This window comes from Gekko japonicus, unplaced genomic scaffold (genome assembly GCF_001447785.1).
Source record: "Gekko japonicus isolate JY-2015 unplaced genomic scaffold, Gekko_japonicus_V1.1 scaffold1769, whole genome shotgun sequence".
In the NCBI taxonomy this organism is placed as follows: domain Eukaryota; kingdom Metazoa; phylum Chordata; class Lepidosauria; order Squamata; family Gekkonidae; genus Gekko; species Gekko japonicus.
This window is the reverse complement of record NW_015170940.1, coordinates 63854-85652: the sequence shown is the minus strand read 5'-3', so window position 1 is coordinate 85652 and position 21799 is coordinate 63854. Positions and strand designations below refer to the sequence as shown.

At 44.8% G+C, this 21799-nt stretch overlaps 1 protein-coding gene across 1 annotated transcript in view; it reads left to right on the top strand.

The window, feature by feature from the left end:
- CACNA1A (calcium channel, voltage-dependent, P/Q type, alpha 1A subunit) overlaps positions 1–21799 on the top strand; it is a 345585-nt gene that overhangs the window by 296476 nt on the left and 27310 nt on the right. Inside the window, exons 32-38 of the mRNA XM_015418872.1 lie at positions 2243–2248; positions 6803–6919; positions 12924–12989; positions 13745–13839; positions 14421–14571; positions 16829–16956; positions 20920–21016. Coding sequence (XP_015274358.1) covers positions 2243–2248; positions 6803–6919; positions 12924–12989; positions 13745–13839; positions 14421–14571; positions 16829–16956; positions 20920–21016 — 660 coding nt within the window. The remainder of the gene's footprint in view (positions 1–2242; positions 2249–6802; positions 6920–12923; positions 12990–13744; positions 13840–14420; positions 14572–16828; positions 16957–20919; positions 21017–21799) is intronic.

Sequence of the window (21799 nt, the reverse complement as noted above, 5' to 3'; positions counted from 1 at the left end):
AAAGGGAGTCCAGAGATATACTAATTGACTGTATTTTCCTCGAGACTGAACGAAGCCAGTTGGATAAAAATGAATTCAACAACATCAGGGAGCTATAACTACTAGGCCCTGCCCTGTAATGGAGGCATAACCAAAATATCAGTGTTGAAAGCCAATCTCTAGTCATAAGAAGATCCTGCCCTGTCTCCAGGCAACACACAAGATTTTGGGACTTTCACATCCTTTCTCTTGCAGCTACAAACTAGCAGGGGCAGCAAACATTGTATAAGAAGAGTAGCGTTTTAGCTCCCACAAAGTGAAATGTGCCATGTGCTAGACCGTACCCCTGCTTCAGGTTTTTCAGCTGCACTTTCTGAGTTGGTGTCTAGACACTGGAATTCCTGCCTCCTGGAGATGCCCATGCTTCTGGCTTTGCCCATGTTTCTCATCTTTGTATCTTGATTCTTACTTGGCTAGGGAAGTTGAAGTAGCATGTGTTTTCTCTGGTTTTAAGTAGGGATGCTCGAACACCTGCCAGTTCAGCTTGTGTCTTTTTTGCCAATTGAGAACAGAGACCTGATTTTTTGATGATGGTTTGAAAGTTTGTGAATCTTTTGGGGGAACAGTGTTTGGCAGGTTGTTTTACATACTCCTTACTAACCATACAGGACAGCGCAATTGGCTTTTCACACATGTGTGTTCTCATACAGCTCGACTGAGTTCTACTACCATCCCATTTTTGCTGCATAACCACTCAGCTCAAAAAGCAATTGTTTAAATAGACAGTTAGATCATTCACAAATTATATAAATCAGTCATCAACAAATGCTGTGTTTCAATAGAATCCTATCCTTCAGTGCTCGTCGAAATAGACCTTAATGACACTAATGGCCACCAATCAGTTTGAATCAGCAATTCTGGGAAACACAGTGCAAACCAGTTTGGCAGGTGCTCATGGCTGCTCGGCATGAACCGAACAGACCAAATCATCTGGACACATCTTAGTTGCACCTTTGAGCACGGTAAGTTTGACAGTTGCTCATGTTCGCAGTGAAATTAGCAGCATCCCTTGTTTAAAGTAAGCAAATACCCTGCTGAAGAGTAGAAGAAACCACTCCCTAAAGAAAACTCTCAATGCTGACTTTAAGCTGAACGAATACATAAAATCTGAAATCTTTCCATGTTTGTAAGGAATATATGCTCTCCAGCATAAACACCCTTGCATTCCTCTTTGTAGTTCTCATTTTGAATGGCTCTGTTCCTTCAGTGGATGTTTGACAGGTATCAGTGCTGTTTCTAGTCATGGCTCTGTCAGCCTTGCATCCTTGGCATGTTTAACGCCAACAAAGAATGCTAAAGTTTTCCAGAGGAGATTTAAACTCTGGTTGCTCAAAGAGAAAATGAGTTACCTACAAGTAGTTTTATTCCCAAATCACACCTCCAGTCTTCCTCTAGTTTGAATCTTTGATGAGAACTGGGGAAGTTGTCTGCCCCCCACATCATTTCAACACCCCAGCTGCTTACACGTGAGCTCTTGCCACATTTGAGAAGATGGAATGGTTGGAATACTCTAGCAGGAACCACTATGTAGGAGGTGCTATGGCTAAGTTCACATTATGCTCACTCTCAAAAGTCTTTCACTGAAGTATTTTGAAGACCTGTAACGGTAAGTGATTTTCATCCCTAATGCTTATTGCACCATTGACTGATGGAAGTCCATATTCCAATACATGCCTCAGTTTCTCTCATCCCACTTCCCAAAAAATGGAAACTCAGCAGCGAGTTTATGCTGGAAGCCTGGAAGTAAAGCTACATATGCAGGCATTTAGGCTGTCAATGTTTGGAGCCAGAATGGGCTCCCTGGCATCAGCTGGCAGGAGAAAGGGGTGGGTATGGGAGAAGAGTGGGCTAGGTATCTCCTTCCCCAGGGCTACGTGTGATATATAATGACTGTGTCTCTTGTCTTATCTTCTTTCCATGCTGTCTCTTTATACTGTTCTATATTGGCTCAACACCCTCTGAAAATGTCATCCAATCAAAATGCACTATGAAAAATCCATCTGTCCATCCATGAACCGGTCTGTGTGTCCGTGCCAATGAATATTTCTGAACTTCCCTGCCCTGCTCCCTGTCCCTTCACCAAAAATGAAATCACTACCTTCTGCCTTTCTCCGTTTGCTGGTTGGGATTCCACTTGCGGTATTAAAATGCCCATCCTTCCCTGACTTCCTTTGATCCTCTCCATCTCAACATTTGCACCTAGGATCCGGTTGGTTACTTTCTGAAGCCTAAGTGTTTTACCTTCATGAAGAGCATCTTCTTGGCACATTGCATGATCTTTTGAGCCAAAGATGCCTGCAGTGTATTGGCCAGCTTACTCCTTCAGTCCCTACCTCCAGTCCCATTTTTTGTCAGTCATTTTCTCTTACTTAGATTCAGTTAACTCCATGGAAATACTCATTTTAAAGACATGGAGGAGTTGGGTCAGTGAAGGAATCCTGTAGCCTTAGTGGTGGCATTTTCTAAACAGATGGTTCCATTTCATCTGAGATATATAAAAGGGTAGGTCTTCTAAAAAGGTGGTGAATTGGATACCCAGGCAGATAGGTAGCAGCATCTGCGGCTGGGGAAGTGAATCATTGATGGGGTTGGAACAGCATTAGATCCAGTGATTGCTCCAATGAAGGTAGTAACAGCTCTTCCTCCTCTTATACCCACAGCTGCCCTTTCCAACCCCAGGAATGTTGATTTCCAGAGCTATGGGACCTAATGAGCTAATAGCCATGTGGTTGGGGCACTGCACTGAAGAGGACGGAAGGGGGCAAAAATTACTCTCTCCTGTTAGGGCAGCTGTTAGTGGAAGGGTGATTCTGTCCTCCCCACCCCACCCGTCCTCAGTGCAGCTTCCCATTTGTCCATGCAAGTCCCTTGATTCTTGGAATCAACTTTCCTGGTGTTGGAGAGGTCTGCCGTGGGGAGGGGAAGCAGGGAAAGATCTATGATCCTTGCACCCATAGATCACTGAATCCAACCTGTGGGGTTCTGCTGTTTCTACCAGCTCCTTTCCTACTGGTCAGCTCCTTGTTCTTTCCCAAATTCCAGTTACTGGAAACTCCCCCAAACAGGTGGGTATCCTGAAGCAGGCAAGAGGGAAGAAAAACCCCATAAGGCAGGTTCCCTCCAAGTGACATGGTCAGTTGCTGTACAAATGGCCACTTTGAATGAGATCACATGCATGCTTCTCGCTTTGTGACCCCAACATCTCTTGACAATTTGAATATATGTCACTGCCATCACTGATCAAATATGATACGACATAACCTCAAACACAAAGGTTTCCAGTGGAGACGTTTATGTTTTCCTGAGAGACAATACATTCCAGAGAGTGACTTGCTGACACCTGCAAACTGTGCATAAACTGAGACTATATTGCTTGATGGCAATCCAAGGTCAAGGAAGGTAAATGCAGGCTGCACAGTCAATAGGATGATTTACAGGAAGCATTTCCTTTGGGGCCCTGCCCCCTTTACACTACACCCATTCTGATACAGTGGTGAAGGTGCCAGCTAGTTATGCTGGAGATCATTGACCAATAAGTTACAGAGTAATAAACACACATTGGAATTGGCTTTCAATATGTGTATAGAGGAAGACGATGGCAAACCACCTCTGCTTAATCATTTTCCTTGAAAACCCTACGGAGTCGCCATAAGTCGTCTGTGACTTGACTGCACTTTACACACACACACACACAAACACACGTATATGTAGGCAGGATAGGGTAGATAAAAGGGCATTTCTTTCCTAATTAACCTCCATAAACACATGCAATATCTGCATAACAAAGGGCATCCTGCTTAGTTCTGCATACACAGGCATGTCTTCTTATTTAAGCTCATCTGCATTTAATCTTCCCATAACGCAAACAACTTTAGATGGCCTCTGTATAGCCTCTTTCTTTGTATTAGTCAGAATGCATCTTACATTTTCTTTAGACCCACCTGCATTAACACAGTGTGAGGCACACACCCTTTTAGCCATGCATGTGCATTTCCTTCCTTGGTGAGTTAGGACACAACTATCCCTTATAAGAAATAAAATACCATTTTTATTTTCTTGTGTGTTGGAAATTTCCCTAATGCCCACTAAGGAGGACTGAGAAGGAATGCTGGCTTATGCCTTAAGTCAGTTCTAACATCCTTTTTTTAACTCTCAAGGGCACTTCTAATGTTTCTTCTCTAGCACGACCACCCCTCTGTGATAAATAGTGTTTAAAGATGAATGTAGACATCAACAAAGAAGAATTTTACATAAGAATCTTTCACATATTTGACAAAAAAGATTTGTGACATTGATAGGCTGAGTGGCTGTGATGGCTTGGAAGGTTCAATTGCTGGACAACAGTTTACAGTCCAGATTCTATGTTAGTTTGCCAGGGATTAAAGCCACATGCAGGAGAGAGAGAGTGGACAGAGAAACAGGTATGTAAAAGGGAACTGAAGCAGAAGGGGACTTTGTAGTGCTCAAGATCAGGAAGGGCTACATAAGTGGGGAGGAGAAAGAAGTGCTGGGAGAAGTGATCAGGAAAGTAGTTGAAAGAAGTGGGATGACATAGGCAATGGCCTGAAAAATAGGAGCATAAGGATGGTGGTAGAAAGGAAGCTGAAGAAAGCAGAAGCCAAGAAGCTTGGGAATACACCCAGGAAAGAACTGAGTGGGCAGGAAGGCCTGGAGGATATGGACCAGGGAATCAAGGGAACACAAGGTTGTTAATTCTGAAGTGTAGATGCTGCCAGTTGTGGCCTCTACGCTCACTGGAGTTGTGGACTCTATTCTCTCTACTCTCACTGGAAATGGCAAAGCAAGGACTGGGCTGAAATCTACCAACCAGCCAATTAGTTGCAAGTTTCTAGTCTAAAGATACATGCAAAGATAATGTTGGAAGTGACTGGTGAGACTGGTAGTGATATGCTATGTCATTTCCCATCGTTAGAGTAGGTGTAGCTTTCCCATTGAGAATGGGCATAGCTTCCTTGTTTGCTTCTCTTCATCTTTGCATGTATATCATTCTTTTCTTTGGCCTTGCATGAACTGAAGCAGGTTCCACTCCTTTGGATGCAGTCTTTCAGTCACTTCTGTCACCCCACCATCATGCATGTTTAATGGATTCCCTGTTACATGACCAACTTTTGGGAAGGGTTGGAGAGAGATGGGCTTATAGATTCTGGGAACATACACAAAAGGAATTTCCAAAGGGGAGACTGCAGCAACAGGGCACTATTGGGAAGAAGGGCCTACAAGAACTACATGGAAATCCTTCGCTGCAGCATTTGATGTCCTATCATATCCTCTGTGTAATCACATGGCAATTCCTCAATATTTGTTTTGTAATTATAGAACTAGGCACACTTTACGCCGAGTATATGTCAAGCACTCAAATCAGTCTCTTGGCATGTGTAATGTCTGAGTCCTCTTTCTGTCTCTGTGTGTCTCTCCCTCTCATACAAGTCCACTGTGGCTTATTTACAAGGTACCCCAGAGAATAGGTCTTTTGGCAGGCTGATGTTGCTGCAACTACATTCCCATGACACATGTTGCACAGATGCCCCAGCAAACCCAAATGACCAGATCACTTCCAGTGCTTGGTGCATAATCAGTGAAGCCACATGGCAGAACCTGTGGATCCATTAAAACTAGCCAAACCACACATATTTACTAGTGTTCTTATTGTTTGAACATGCAGTGAATCACCAAAGTCTATCTCCAGTGTGCTCAGCTTGGGAACCAAGCAAGAGTCACGCATGAATGAATCCTTAACCATCCATTGTAGGGCTAAAGGTCTTGAGCAAGGGCTGTTGCCCAGGGACAGACTCTACACTGGCTAACTGAAGGCTGGAATTTTGCATCTTGGTTAGATTCTTTGCTGTTTGGGTTGAATTTAGAAAAGGCCTGAAGGTCTCTTGGGCCAATGGCACAAACACACATGGAAGGTTATATTGTCCCAAGTCAGGTGAGATAGTCCAGGCACTCCAATGCTTATCTCCTAGAAACCTTGGGCATCTATAGTTTTCAAAAACTGGGGCTTCTGGCCCTTGAGAATTGATCAAAGAAGAAATACGTAGTCACTTTGCAATGTATTCCCTGCATCCTAGAAGCTTATGTGCCATCTCCTCTGAAGGGGATAGATGCAAATGCATCTTGGTGAACCCAACAAGAATGTGTTTTTTTCCCTACTTTACCAGAGGTACAAATCCTTCATTTAGCTGCAAATTATTTGTTAGTGACAATTCATCTCCCTGGCATTGCTACCAAGTTGGGTGCACAGGACAGATGCATTTGCCACGCAAACTGTTCTATGCGATTGCAAGTTTCCAGTCATCCCTTCTCCCAGCGGTCCTTCTCTTCCTCACTGGCATGTCTTGCTTTTCCCTTTCCCTAGATTTTGTATGCATAGAACATGTGTGATGTGAGGCCACACAATAATGTTCTACCTGCTTGTTTTGTCAAAAAATATCAGTGCATTTGGTTGTTGGTATCTTTAACACAAAAAAAATAAATCCTGTATTAACAATCAGTGGTTGATTTTTCTCAAATAAATTATTTCGTCTTTATTTTTCAAGGGAATGGGTGGCCTTATTATCATGCTATTTATTTTCATGTGGGTGATTCCTCCATTCCTTTCTGTGCTGCTCAGTCGTCCTTACTAATCTTACTAATCACTGCAGGGTTGGTTGGGGTTTGTTTCCTCGCCAGTCCCCTGGGTCTGCTTCCACCGCGTCCTGAACCTGATCCCACTCATGCCACTTTCCCTTCATCTCTCCAGAACAACTTCATCAGCCTGAGTTTCCTTAGGCTATTCCGAGCTGCCCGCCTCATTAAGCTGCTCCGACAGGGCTACACCATCCGCATCCTGCTTTGGACCTTTGTCCAGTCGTTTAAGGTAATTATAAAGGGCTTTTGGGTTGAGTTACTATGAGGCTGTGGTCACACGCACCAGTTGAAGCGGAGGGGAAGCGAGGCTATTCCCTCCGGAGGAATTTGACACACAGTTGTGAGATCACACAGCCCTTTGAAGCTGCAGGCTGCAGCCAGTCACTGTGTGATCAAACACAACTGTGTGTGAGTCTTTTTTGCCATTTGTTTCCCTTGCGCATAAATGAGGAATCACGCCTCCGCACTGAGGGCCCCCTATGAAGTATGCAATGATGGGCATAATGCGAGGGGGGGGGGGAATGGCACAGAGTTCGGATGGCCTGATCAGACCATCCCGATGGTATGAGAGTGTGCTAGAGCGATCAGACAGGAAACTCCGCCTGTGGCCCACCTTATCTGCAGGATAACTACGGACTTTCCCTGGTGTCTTTTAACTCTGATTCCGTGGTGGAGCAGCACGGGTTGCCAACAACTGCAGGACGCTTCCCAGATGTTGCTGTCTGATCGCTCCCTTTTGATCTGTTGGGCATTCACACCTATGTCAGATCTAAAGGAGCGTGTGACCGCAACCTGAGAGTCTTTGAAATTTGACAGGTGTTGGGGGGGGGGGGAGAAAAGGAGAGGATGAAAGTTAGATACATCCATTCTCACTGATCTGCCTTTTAGATAATCTGTTCATCTTCCATCTTTGGTGCAGCTGCACATTGGGACTGCACCTGCACAGGCTGGCCATGGAATAATTTCTTCCACCTTAGAACGACCAAAGGGGGCATCCCACCCCTTCTGGACCTTACACAACAGCTTCCCCTCCCAAGCCGTCACATGCTCCAGAGGCAGGTGCCCCCTTTCCGCTGTTCCTTTTTTGCCACTGCGTTAATAGGAGTATTCCAGTGAACTCTGTCCTTACCTTGCTTTCTTTTTGGCAGAGTGAGTCATTCTTCGACAGTTCTTTCTTTCCTGTCCTTGGCTGAGGTCTTCAGCAGGGTGAGGTGACATTCATTGGTATACCCTGCATTTTGTTTCTTTCTTCTGTTGCTGCTTATTGTGCCTAGTTATGGAGACTAAGGCACTTTTCAAGAAGTGTATGAAGTGCGGGACCAAGGTGACTCACAGTGATGAACATGAGCTCTGTCTCACGTGTCGCGGGGAGTCCCATAAAGTAGGCACCTGTGCCATTTGCCACCGCTTCGCGCCCAAGGGCATCCCAGCTGCGCTTTGGGAGAAGACTCCAATTTGACAGAAATCAGTCTCCACTCCGGCCACCTCTTGTAAGATAGAAAATTTATATAAGGTCATGCAAGATTCATGTGAGTTCCTGACTACCCATCCTCCTCTCTCCTCTTTAATTACTGAGGACATGCAAGTGCGTCAGAGGCCCAGCCAATACTTGTCTCCTGCAGATAGAGAAAGCCGATGTTTGGATTCCTTGGGGTGAAAATTTTATTTGTCTGCCGCACTCAACTTTCAAGTTGTGGACTATCAGGTCATTATGGGTGGATATCAGCTCCCTTTTGGAAAGCCTGCCACAGTATTTGGATAAGCTGACTGATGAACCTAGATCACTGGCCAAGCTGATCCAATCAGAAGCAATCAGACTTTCCAAATAGGAGATCACTGCAGGTAGACATGCTGCTGACATTTCAGCCAGATCCATGGCCTCTGCAGTGGTCCTAAGGAGACACTCCTGGCTGTGTACAACTGCTCCCCTGCTGGAAACATGCTATAGGATTGAAGACCTCCCCTTTGAAGGGTCTACCCTTTTTTCTCATACTACTGACAAGTTCTTATCAATGATTAAGAAAAATTGTCAAACAGCAAAGTATCTGGGTGTGTTTTCTTCTACCCCTGCTCCTCAACAGCATTTTGTCCAGAGATAGCATGGATTTGCCACTCCTTTCTACAAGGGACAGAGGTACCAGCAAGTGCAGGCACCTTACTTCTGTCCTCAGCATCCATACCAGTCTTCCCCATTCCTGAGGAGGAAGAGTATTCCAAGGCCCAGGTCTGCAAGCCACCAAACTCCCCAGAGGGAGCAGAGTCAACAATTACTGAAATTCTGACTATCTGTCCCAGTTTTTACAATTATCCCCAACTTTAGGTATAGGTTAGCTCAGTTTTATGAAGCATGGCATTCCATATGCTCCAATAATTGGGTTTTGTCTATCATTTGTAGTGGTTACATGTTAGCGTTTGTCTCCCTCCCTCCATGCTGCCCCACTTGCACAGCAGCTGAAAATCCATGCCTAGAGTTCCACCTTCAGCTTGATGAGCTCCTTCAAAAAGGGGTAGTGGAGAAAGTCCCTGGTGGCCTACAGTCACAAGGTTTCCATTTGAGATTTTTTTTCTTCTCTACAGGAAAGATGGAGGCTGTAGGCCAGGGTGTCAAACGTAAGGCCCCGAGGGCCAGAACTGGTCCATCCAGGGCTCCTATGTGGCCTGCGAGCAACTGGTGCAAGGTGGGGGACAGAAGACTGGGGGGGCTAGTGGGCAGAGCCACTGTGATTGTGGCTTCAGCATGGTGGAACAACCTCATCTTCAGCAGTCAAGCAGCATGGGAGCATCTACCCAGCGTTGCACCACCAGCTCTCCAGTCCACCCATGTGGGTTTTCCTCTGAACCCCCTTCCCAGCCCATGGGGCCTTGCAATGAGGATACACCAACTTGGAGCTTACCAGCTACTGTCCTTTAAAAAGTTTATATCTCTGGTACCTGGCATTCATTTTGTGGCACACATGGCCTGGCCCAACCAAGTGACATTTGTGTCAGATCCGGCCCCCATAACAAATGAGTTCAACATCTCTGTTGTGGGCCAATCCTTAACCTGAGAGAATTAAACAAGTTTTTGAGGATTTCAAAGTTTAGAATGGTCTCTCTGTCATCTGTCGTTGAGTTCCTTTCCCCTTATTCCTTGTTCATGGTCCTAGATCTTAAGGACACATACTTTCATCCCTTACACAGAAGGTACCTCCATTTTCAACAAGGATCAGAGGTGTTTCAATACACTGCCCTCCCCTTTGGTCTCACCACAGCTTCCAGAGTCTTCACTAAGAGTATGGTGGTGGTGGTGGCCCATCTTCATACTAAGGGGTGTACCATTTATCCTTACTAGATGATTGGCTCATTGTGATGCCCACCCAAGATCTCTTGAGAGTGCATATTGAAATAGTTCTTTCTACCTGTTCCCAATAGGTTTGGTGGTCAATTCCATTCTGGACTCTCTAAGAACAAAAACCTTCCTAGTCCTGGACAGGGGCAGAAGCTTGAGACTCATAGTATATACCTTCTTGAGAAAAAGACGGCAGTTGGTCAAATCTCTACAACTACTGCTTGGCCTCATGACACTGACCACAGTGGTCATCCCTTAGCCAGGCTACAGATGAGAGGCTTACAACTTTGGTTTGTGAAAAAATACAGCCCTGTTAGACATGCTACTGAGTGTTGCTTTTCAATCTCTCAGGTAGTTATGAAGTCTCTTCTATGGTGGGCAGAGGAGGCCAACCTGTTTACCAGGGTCCAGTTTGGGTTTTGTTTTCCCCAGGTCACTCTTACCATGGATACTTCACTCTCAGGGTGGGAGGCTTGTTTCAAAGTTTTTCTGTACAGGAACAATGCCTGCCCTCAGTATAGGCCTCCATATAAATGTCCTTGAAATACATTCAGTGAGATTTGCCCTTACCTTCTTTGCAGATATTCTCAGAGGCAAAAGGGTTCTGATCTAAATAGGCAATACCTCCACCGTGTACTGTCTGAACAAGCAGGGTGGCACGGAGTCTTGGAGGCTGTGTATGGAAGCCATAGTAGTCTGGGAGGTGGTTGCGAACATCCAGGTCTTCCCCAGGGCTATTCAGTCCGAGGCAGACCCCTTGAGCAGGATTTACTATACTAATCACGAGTGGTCCATCTAACCCAAATATCTCCGGGAAGTCTTCGAGACCTGGGGGGGCCTCCAGGTAGATCTTTTTGCCGCCCTTGAAACAAGTAAGGCTCCAAACTATTGTTCCCTAGTGGGCAACAATCCAGCCTCTCCAGGGGATGCATTTTACGCCTTCCCTCCTTTTCGCGTTCTGAGCAGGGTTATAGGGAAGCTGGTAGCGGAAAGGTCAGATTGTATTCCGATAGCCCCCTTTTGTTCTCATCACATTTGGTTCTCAGAGTTGCTCTGCCTGGCAGGCTCAGAGTTCATTACCCTTCCTCCCTTTCCAGATTTGCTGGTAAGGGGCCCAGTGTTGCACCACAATGTAGCCCGGTTGTACCTCACAGCATGGAGAATGCAGCATTAAGGCAATTTCTCTCCCCTGAGGTAAAGAACATCCTATTCTAGGAAGTGGGTTCATTTTGAATCCTGGGCTTTGTCCAGGGGGCTATCTCCCTTTGTCTGCCCATTGCCCTTTGTCCTGGAGTATCTATTCCTACTAGCACATGAGGGGTTGGCTGTAGCATCAGTTAAAACCCACTGGGCAGCCATTGTGGCATACAATAAGACCATAGATGGCTTCTCTCTGTTTTCCCACAAACTAGCCCAATGTTTTCTTAAGGGGTTATTAAATGTCTCCCCCCCCCCATACACCCCTCACATTGCCCCTCAGTGGTTCCTGTTGTTGGTGCTGGCTCAGCTGATGAGACCTCTGTTTGAACCATTGGCCACATGCCTGTTGGCATTCCTTTCAAGAAAAGTAGTTTTCCTAGTAGCAGTTAAATCTGCTAGGGGGGTAGCAAATTAGTGGCCCTCAGGATAGATAACCCATTTCTAAAGGTTTTTAATGAGAAAGTAGTACTTCACCCTAGTCTGGACTTCCCTAAGGTGGTCTCTAAAATTCACTTTTTTAAAAAAAAATCTAAAATTCACCTGGCACAGGAAATTGTGTTGCCAGTGTTTTTCTCATCCCAAGAATCAAAGGTCGAGAAGGCCCTGCATATGTTAGATGTCAGGAGGGCTCTGCTCTACTACATTTACAGGACTAGGTCCTTCCAGTGAGGTAAGGCACTCTTTGTGTTACTGGGCCCTAAGAAAAGGAGGGCTGCTTCTTCACAATCCCTTTCCATTTGGGTGGTGACCACCATCCGTTCTTGCTATAAGGCAGCTGGAGAGACTTATCCACAGGAGGTGACTGCACACTCCTCCTGGGCACAAAATTCCTCAGCTGCATTCCACAGGAGGGTCCCGCTCGTGGACATCTGCAGAGCTGCAACGTGGTCAGTGGAGGACATATTCGTGAAACATTCTGCCTTGGACCTGCAGGCCAGGAAGGATGCAAATGTGGTCTCTCTTAAGTCTCTCTTCCAGTGAGAGCATCACCCGCCTCCTCTGGTGAAAGCTTGCTAATGGTCCCAATATGGGGCTGCACCAAAGATGGAAGATGAAAACAGAGTTGCACTTACCTGTAACTGTTCATCAGCGTCTTCTGTGCAGACATACATTCTCTCCCTCCTGCCCTGCTGTGAGTTCTCACATGGTTTTTTCTTTCTGTGTGTGGGTTTGCGGCGGCCTCACAGGAACTGAGGGAGGGTGCACCTGCCTCCAGAGCATGTGACGGCTTGGGTGGGAAAGCCATCATGTCAGCACCGTAAGGGGGTGGGGCACCCCCCTTTGGTCATTCTAAGCTGGAAAAAATTATTCCTAATGTGTGTCTGCACAAAATACATCGTTGAACAACCATTACAGGTAAGTGCAACTCTGTTTTCCTTACTGAGTAACACAGATGTTGAATCCTGGCCTTTTTCTGTTATGATGCTGATCCTTATTCATCCAGTGTTGCATTGGCCTCATACTTTTTAGATGGGTTAACAATTGCTACAAGATTTCTATAGTCAGGATAGGATGCGGTGGTGATATGGTGGGGCAGCAATATAGCCTAAAGCACTCCCTTTCATCCATCTAGTGACAACAAGTGATATGTGGGAAGCAAGAAAGCCCTGCTTTAGAATAACCATATTCCCAGTACTAGGTGTACCTGGGTTAGAATACTGAATCTAGAAAGCAATAACATACACTCATTTTCCCCTTCCACTAGGCCCTTCCATATGTGTGCCTGTTGATTGCAATGCTCTTTTTCATCTACGCCATCATTGGCATGCAGGTAAGTGCCAATTAACTTCAGTCCCAATCAGTCAGCCTCAGTCCATGCATGCTGCTATGCCTCTAATGCAGCACAGGATCATTGACACCATTGACTCTGTGCCAGAGACCTTTGGACTTACAAAGTGAGGTCTAGCATGGTGCAGGTGTTTCCCCAGGTAAATGTAGTTTTCACTATGGAGGTATAGACACCTCCAGCACATTGCAGGATCATTGTCCCTGCAATAAGTCTGCAGTTGCACAAGGAGGGATAGAGCAGCACATCCAGCTCTGTACTTTTCATTCCTATTTTTATAGCAATATAATGCAGCTTTGCCTTCTTTGATAGCTAAAGCAAGGCTTTACATAATAATCTGACTTTTATGTGTCACTAAACTGTTCTAAATTTCCTAAATCTCTATGGTCTCTACAACTAAATGTGTTATACCCATTGATGCTGACAGATGACCTAAGAACATAAGAAGAGCCCTGCTGGATCAGATCAGTGGTCCATCTCATCCAGCATCCTGTCTCACACAGTGGCCAACCACTTCCTCTGGAGGTCCAACAAAAGGCCAAGGCCTTCCCCTGACATTGGCTCTAGTCACTGGGATTCAGAGGTTGACTGCCTCTGAACATGGGGCCTGGCATCCAATTCTGCAAGCATCAGCTGTTCTATTACTAGATGGCAACTTCTAGGAGCTTACTATTTCCTGAACACTTAACATTTGTATCAGCATGTATTTTATTGTTATTTGTTTGATGTTGTATCTTCAGGTGTTTGGTAACATCGGCATCAAAGATGAGGATTCTGCAATCAATGAGCACAACAACTTCCGCACATTCTTTCAGGCCCTGATGCTTCTCTTTAGGTGAGGCTTATCCCTAACACTTCCCTGGGAAACTCCTGCTGATCTTGCAGTCATCACAAGAGAGTTTACCAACTTAGCCTAGCCAGGCCTACCCGGTGCTTTGGTCAGCTACTGTGCCTCAAGCAAACTGAATGTATTTCCTTAATGCATGAGAGAGCCTTCTGTATATTACTTTCTGTGCCCACACAAAAGTATTACTAAGCTTCCAGATCAATGGTTTCATTTCAGTAGTATGTATGGAAACCACTATTGCTTTTCAGTATTACTGCGGCAACTCATGAGATGGAGATGCTGCCATTTGGCTGTGATGGGTCCTTTGTAGGGTTGCCAACTCCTACCCAGGAAATTCTTGGAGATTTAGAGGTGAAGCTTGGGGAGAAGGGGTTGGGAAGGTGACGGTGATCAGCAGGGTATAACTCCATTGAGAACACCCTCCAAATCAGCCAGTGTCTCCAGGGAAACTGATCTCTATAGTCTGGAGATCAGTTATAATTCCAAGAGATCCCCAGGCCCCACCTGGAGGTTGGCAGCCCTAATCACTAGTGACCATTATCTTTTCATCCTCCTTGTCTCTCTCACAGGAGTGCCACAGGTGAGGCTTGGCATGAGATCATGCTCTCCTGTCTGGGTGGAAAAGCCTGTGATGAGAAAGCAGATGCCAAAGACAATGAGTGTGGCAATGAGTTTGCATATTTCTATTTTGTTTCCTTCATCTTCCTATGCTCTTTTCTGGTGAGTCAAGGGGCTTGGGGTGGGGGGAATACAGGACTGAGCTATGCATATGCATCGGGTGGATAGAACAATGCATGCTCATGATAGGGTTACTAGCAGGTAACTTTCCAGAACATCGTTTTCAGATCATTGCCAACATGTGTGTGTCTGTGTATGCGCGCACACACCTGTGCAAAGTCAGCTGCCATTCCAACACACTTTGCACAGGGCTGCAATTTGTATGGTGGAGGAGTCCTCTGGCAGAAACTCTGGAGAGGTGTTTTTAGTTTTGTGCCACTAAATTGAAAAAAGTGGGATGGGGGATTTTTGCCAGTGCCCTAGCGCAGCTACATAGTAATGCTGATTTCCTGCCCTTCCTTGTAAATTTGCATGGTTTTCTCTTTGTGATCTGATCGGGCACAGTGGTTGTGATCTTGGCGGGTTTTTTAAAGCCCGTCCTGTGCAGATTGCGCTCTTCCTCCAAATGGATCGATCCCAAGCGATTCTTAAGTTCGGCAGTTCGCAGAAGGTCCAAGTGGCTCAACTGCCATTTTAATGTTAGGCTTGCCGAAATGTTTCCCCCCACCCCTCCAAACTCTGTTCACTGAAACATGAAAGGGAAAAATGTTTTCAAAGCTTTAGGCTTCCAGTCCCAGTCATAGAATCATAGAATGTTAGAGTTGGAAGGTATCTTGCAGATTATCTAGTCCAACCCCCTGCACTCTGCAGGAGCATAGCTGAAAGATAGCCCTACAACATACCCAAAAGATGGTCGTCCAGCCTCCACTTGAAAATGTCCAGCAAGCAGTTAGGAAGTTTCTCCTGATATTTAGCCGGTAACGACTCCCTTGTAATTTCCACCCATTAGATCTAGTCTTGCAATCCGGAGCAAGAGAGAATAGATCTGCTCCATCTCCTACACGACAGCCCTTCAAATATTTGAGTCTCTCTCTCTCTCTTTACATCTCATGTCAATTTCATTCTGCACTGACCATCTCCCCCCTTTGCATGCAGCACTGAAATCCTTTTTTTTTTTGCACTGGGGACACTGCTGTTTGCGTCCTCACCAATCCCCCTTTCAAGTCAATACCAGCAGGGAACAGAACCTTGCACAGCTCCTCTTAAACTACCCCCCCTCATTTTAATTTTTTTTTAAATTCAGCATAGTCTCATATTGCTAGACTCATACAGCTTGTAAAAAAAATTAAAAAATTTAAACGAGGGGAAATGGAGCTTGTACACTGATGAAGGGGGAAGGATGGTGGAAGGTGCAGAATGGGCAGAACAACCTCAATGTGGGCAGGGAGTGACCTTTGAGGGGCGGAAAAAGGGCAGGGGGGCAGGAATCCGAGGGAATCTGTATGTTTTTGAATTACCTTCAGCTTTGAAGTAAAACAAGGGGGAAATTGGCACAAAAGCACTTTCAGAAAACCTGGGGAAACAGTGATCAGAAAGCAAACTGAGTGCTGAAGGGAGGAAAACTAATGCAGAATGACAAAGAAAACCTGACAGACAGACATGGTGAAAGCAAGGGAAAACACCCGTACATTAACAGGGTGAAGTTGAGATTAAAGGCTTACTGCTCTGAAAATCTGCAGTAAGATGTGCATGCATAATGGGCCAATGCTTCCCTAGCATTTCTGCTGAGATGGAAGGCTGATGTGCCTTATGTAATGTCCTACCTTGCCTTCTAAAGGGAGCATTAATCAGGAGGTGAAGCACCTTTGGATCCATCTCAGCTCCTTCCCTCTTGCTATCCATGCTTCTCAAAATATGATTGGGCAGTGTTGGCACTACAAGAAGGGCCCACTGCTCTCAGGCACTGCATAATGTGCTGAAGGTGTTTGAAGATGCAGCTGTACAAAAGTGTTAAGCAAGCAGTCGTGGCCCTGTGACAAAAATGTGTATACATTTGAGAAAGAGGGAGTGTATGCATGTAGAGAGAAGCTTGTGCATGCTGGTTTCCAGTCTGAATATGCTAATCTCATGCCTGCACATCTGTAGGCTTATGAAATGACCATGGGTCAATGACTACCCTTGCTAGGAGTGTACAATGGGGTGATCATATGCACACATGTATGTATTTTTGTGCATATATATGTGGGGAAGGTGTGGGTTGTTACTATGTTTGCCCCTCTCATTGACTCCCATGGGCTCAGGGCCCCTTTTGACACCTTTGCCTGCACTTATTTCTTGCTAAGATAGATCTCAGCATTCTCTCTGGCATCTCGGCTTACTCAGTGCCTGTGTCTGTCTCCCTGCTTCCTTGAAATTACAGATGTTGAACCTTTTTGTGGCTGTCATCATGGATAACTTTGAGTACCTGACACGTGACTCCTCCATTCTGGGGCCTCACCACCTGGACGAGTATGTGCGTGTGTGGGCTGAGTATGACCCTTCGGCCTGGTAAGGACATGCCTCCCTTGCCCTTCCTGGTGCTAAACTTAGAGCTCTTGTCCCACCCTGAAAGAAAAAACTAGGGGTGTGCATTCGACTATGTCTGAGCTGAAAAATAGTAAAAAAATACCTTATCAGTATTTTATGGCTATTCTTTCAGCCAGTTATAGATCTCAGTATTTTTTCAGCTATCCAAAATAGCTGAATCCCGAATATCCCAAAAATATTTGGGATTTTTTGGGACCATCGGATAGCTGAAGTTAAAGGGTGTTTAAAGGGATTGCAGTCCCCTTAAACACCTTCTGGGTGATCCTGTAACTTGGATAAGGTGTTTAAGGAGTTTGCAAGCCTTTTAAACACCTTCAGAGTTCACTCACGGCTTGCAAAAGGCATTTAATGGGACCGCATTCCCTTTTAATGCCCTTCCCCCCTTTCATTTAAATCAATAGAGAATGGAGGCACCTTCTTTGGGTGCCCATAGAATTGTACCCCCTGGTCCAATCTTTTTGAAACTTTGGGAGTTTTTTGACGAGAGGCAGAAGCAGCTATGCTGAGAATATGGTGCCTCTACCTCAAAAAATAGACCCACGGATAGCCCCAGATTGATTCCCCATTATATTCTATGGGGACTATTTATAATGGTCCCCATAGGGTACAATGGAGCTGAAAAATTCAGGATTTCTGAAAAATCACAAATCCAAATACCATGCTGGTATTGGGATTTGGGAATATCAGAAAATACAGGTATGTTTTGGGTTCAATATACTTGAAACCAAAAAATACCTCTCTCTTTTTTTTGCACACCCCTAGAAAAAGCTGGAGGAAATGGATAACACTTATCCAGGTTTGGACACAAGCTGAGAGAAGGTAAAGAAGTAAATCTAGCAGCTGGACAGGTAGGCTGGAATCTCTAATTCCTGAGTTCTGCCCTTGCAGGAAGTAGTATGTAACAGTTCAAAGAGGAAATCACTGAAATCTAGGACTCCTAGGTTCCTTTTGCTTCTTTCACACAAGAGAGGTGTGTGGCTGATAGGAGCTTCATTTCTGGGTCCTTGTTCCACTTAGGGGAGGCAAGCAATAATTATGGTCTAGAATACAAAGGTGAGGGGGAGCTGCAATTCCTTGCTTCTGTTCTGAAAAGAAGAATATGGTCTATTCCGACAGAGATGAGATATGAAGTTATGGCGGCAGATGAAGCCTTTATTTCCTCTGATGTGAGAAGAAGGGAGGAGCTGAGGTTCAGTGGTAGAGCATCCGTTTTGCGTATAGAAGGCCTCCAGGTTTAAGACCCAGTATTTCCAATTAAAAGGATCACATGGTAGGTGGTGTGAAAGACCTCAACCTGAGATCCTGGAGAGCCACTGCCAGTCAGAATAGATAGTGCTGACCTTGATAGACCAATGGTCTGACTCAGGAGAAGTCAGCTTCTTGTGTGTTCGAGAGGCTCTGGCCTACACAAAAACCAGAGCCATTGCCTCTTTTTGCATGCAGATCCATTGTGTGTCACCTTAGCTGAACTCCAGTCAGTGTGGATCTGTGGCCACTGCCACTGTACCATCTCCATTATCATACCTGTTGGCTAATTTTTGTGAATCTCACTAGAAACAAATGATTGGAGGGAGCAAGTGCGGCGGTTTATCACTGATTAACATTTCCTCTTTCAATTTTAGGTTTTTGCTGCTGGATTCTGACAAGGCCACATACACCCTTACATTATCCCATAAAATCAAAAGGAAGGACACAATGTATGTCCCTGTGTGTCCAGCCATGCCTCTTGCCATTTTCCCATCCTGCCTTGTGGGCTGCATTGGCCTGCAGTGGGCAGACTGAATACTATAATTAGCAATATTTGAGCCAAACAATGATTGAGTCAATGAAACCCCTGGCAACAACTGTGTTTTGTGTTTTGTGCCACGTTAGTAACATCTGAGCCAAATAGGAGTAATTGGGGTATTGGCTTCGCAGCCTGGACAAAACCCACAGGTAGTATGTATTATGCAGCAGTAAAAAAATACTTACAATAGCTATGTTAGTAATAGATGACGTGCTTCTAATACTTCGACCTGTGGAGATGTGTGTGTGTGTTTGTGCGCACGTGCGTGCTAGGGCCTGGTCTTCCACTCTGCTATGTAATGCTGTTTTTGTATTTTCTTTTGTTGTTGTGGGAGGTCAGGCACTCTGCTGCTGCAAGTAGATGCAGTCAGCAGGGTTGCAGTCATGCGCACCTAGCGGAAGGTTCTCCCCAGAATTCTCTTGGTATCTTTTACCATCCCTGTGCCCTGTCCACTATGAATGCCCGTTGTGTCCAGGTTTAATGTGTTTGTTTACACTGCCAGCCCTAACTGGCAAACCCTGCCAAGCCCAGCCGTGGGAGTGTCCATAAGGAAGCCTGTGCCGAGCGGGGGCAGGATATCCAGGTCTTCCCCCTCCTGAGTACTGGTTTCTATGCATTTATTACCCAACTTTGCTGAAAAGAAAGGAGAGAAAAATATTGGTATGAATACCAGACCCCTTAAACTGCATGGCACACAATGTGATTGATTTCTAAGGCTCTTCATGGAAGAAACATCAAAGCTAGAAGTCAAAACTCATACAGGTCTGGTCACGTCTGACTTTATTTAAGATCTAAGATAAATCTCACAGTCTGTTCAATAAGACACAGTCCCCCCCCATCTATTAATGTAAATGGTCATCAACTTTCTTCCCACAATGCTGATGGGGAAGCACATAGAGCTTCAATGAGGCCTAGTCTTCAGTGCTTTGAAAGGCCCCTTTCTGATTGCAGCCATTGGGAATTCACAATTTCTCCATATACCTGAGGGAGATGGTATGTGGCTAGACTGAAGGTCTCTAGCCAGCAGCCCTGCTGTGTTTTATGTTTACGTGACAATATGTGTTTCTCTTGCCCTGTAGCGTCTGCACTAACTCCCATGTATTCTTCTTGCAGTGGACGAATTCATTATAAGGATATGTACAGTTTATTACGTGTAATATCTCCCCCCCTGGGCTTAGGCAAGAAATGCCCTCATAGGGTTGCTTGCAAGGTTTGACTTACACTAAAACCTGCTAGCATCAACGGAATGAATGTTGCTTATGGTTTCTTTAATATATATATTTCACATATATATATATATATATGTACACATATCTATCTATATATTGCACTTTCAAGAGTAATTTAGCAATGTAATTAGCCAACAGAATGCGTGAAATGATGCTACCACCCAGACCAGTAACGCATGGAGCATATCAGTTACCTTGAACCATCTCTGCTTGCTGTTAGCTGAAGCTAGGCCTGAAGAGTTCTATGAGTCTCTCTTTACCCACCTCCACCACCTTCTGCACATTAATTCTTCATTTGGGGAGGACAGAGACTACATTGACACCTCAGCCATTTCCTCCCTCCTCCCCCAGTTCTTTCCACCCTCCCTTTCCCTCCACCTTCTTTCCTTGCAGTCTGCCCTCCTCTCACATTGGCAAAGAGGGGCTCCCTCATTCTCAGTCTTTCTTTCTATTTCTCTCCTTCTTTCTGTGGTTCTTTGTTACTAAGGGGACTTGAATCTACACACTTGGCCCTATAACCCCAAGTGGGATGGTGGTCTGCACTGTAATCTCAGACTGAGCAAAATATAGATGGAGGCACAGGGTTATATCTGTCTCTGTTATGATGTGAACACCTGCTCCAAACGTATAGAAGTGTATGCTTAAGCATTTTGCTATATCACAACCACAATTTCAGGAACCATCCTTCTACTTCCAGTCACCCATGAAGATCAAGCATATTCAGACTCTTTGCTGGCAAGCAGCACAGTAATCTCTACATTTTTATCTTCCATTTTTTTCCTTTTCCACTTGATTTCCAATATTTTTCTCTTCTTTGCATCTTTCTCTCTTTTCTATTTTTTCCGTGTATTTTTCCTTTTTTTTCTTTTTGGTTATTTTTTGTTGTTGTTTTTAATTTTTTGCTCCCAGGGGCCGGATGACTTTCATGGACATGTATGAGATGCTGAGACATATGTCTCCACCCCTGGGGTTAGGCAAGAAATGCCCAGCCCGTGTGGCTTATAAGGTAGAATAATTTTTAAGAAATAAACAAGAAATATTTCAAGTTAGCTTCATTTTTAACCATTTTTTCCCAAGAACAAAAACTATAAATCTGTAATTTTTGTACATTTCTCCCCCCCCCAATCCAATCTCTTGAGCAGTAACAGTGCGTCCGTTCAGTATCATTAGCGTTTCATGTTTCAGAGACTCCATTATGGCCAGTAAAGGTGGGGCTGGTAAGAAACTAATCCAAGGTGCATGTTCCTACTCAAAATCTCTCATCCAAGTAGCAGCAGCCCATCCTTCTGCATCCTGCAGAAGAAACACTGCTTTAAACTTTTTCTACTTCCCACTAGCATCGCCACCTCTTAGACAATCTACAACTGTAATTGCTCTATGACTACCCAACCCATATGAATACCCCAGATGAAACTGAAGGAGCAAAGCCAGAAGGGGAAGAGAGATCAATGGTCCAAAACACATTAAATCTGTAAGAACATTGGATTAGGCCAGTATATGCATATATGAGACAAAAAAATTCAAGATTATACCAGTTAACATTATCTGTACTTATTATCTGCACTCTTGTTCACATCTTGCTGACAAAGAAATAAAGGAAACTTGAGTTAAATATTTTCTTATGAATTGCACAGCATAGCAATGAGGATCTAATTAGATGATATATTCAATGCAAGATGATATATTCAATGTAACTTTAAATATAGTGTGTGTCATGGGGTGCAAATCAGCTCCCAAGCACATGTACTCATGGTGGCAACATGGGCAGATATGTGGAACTGGCAGTAAT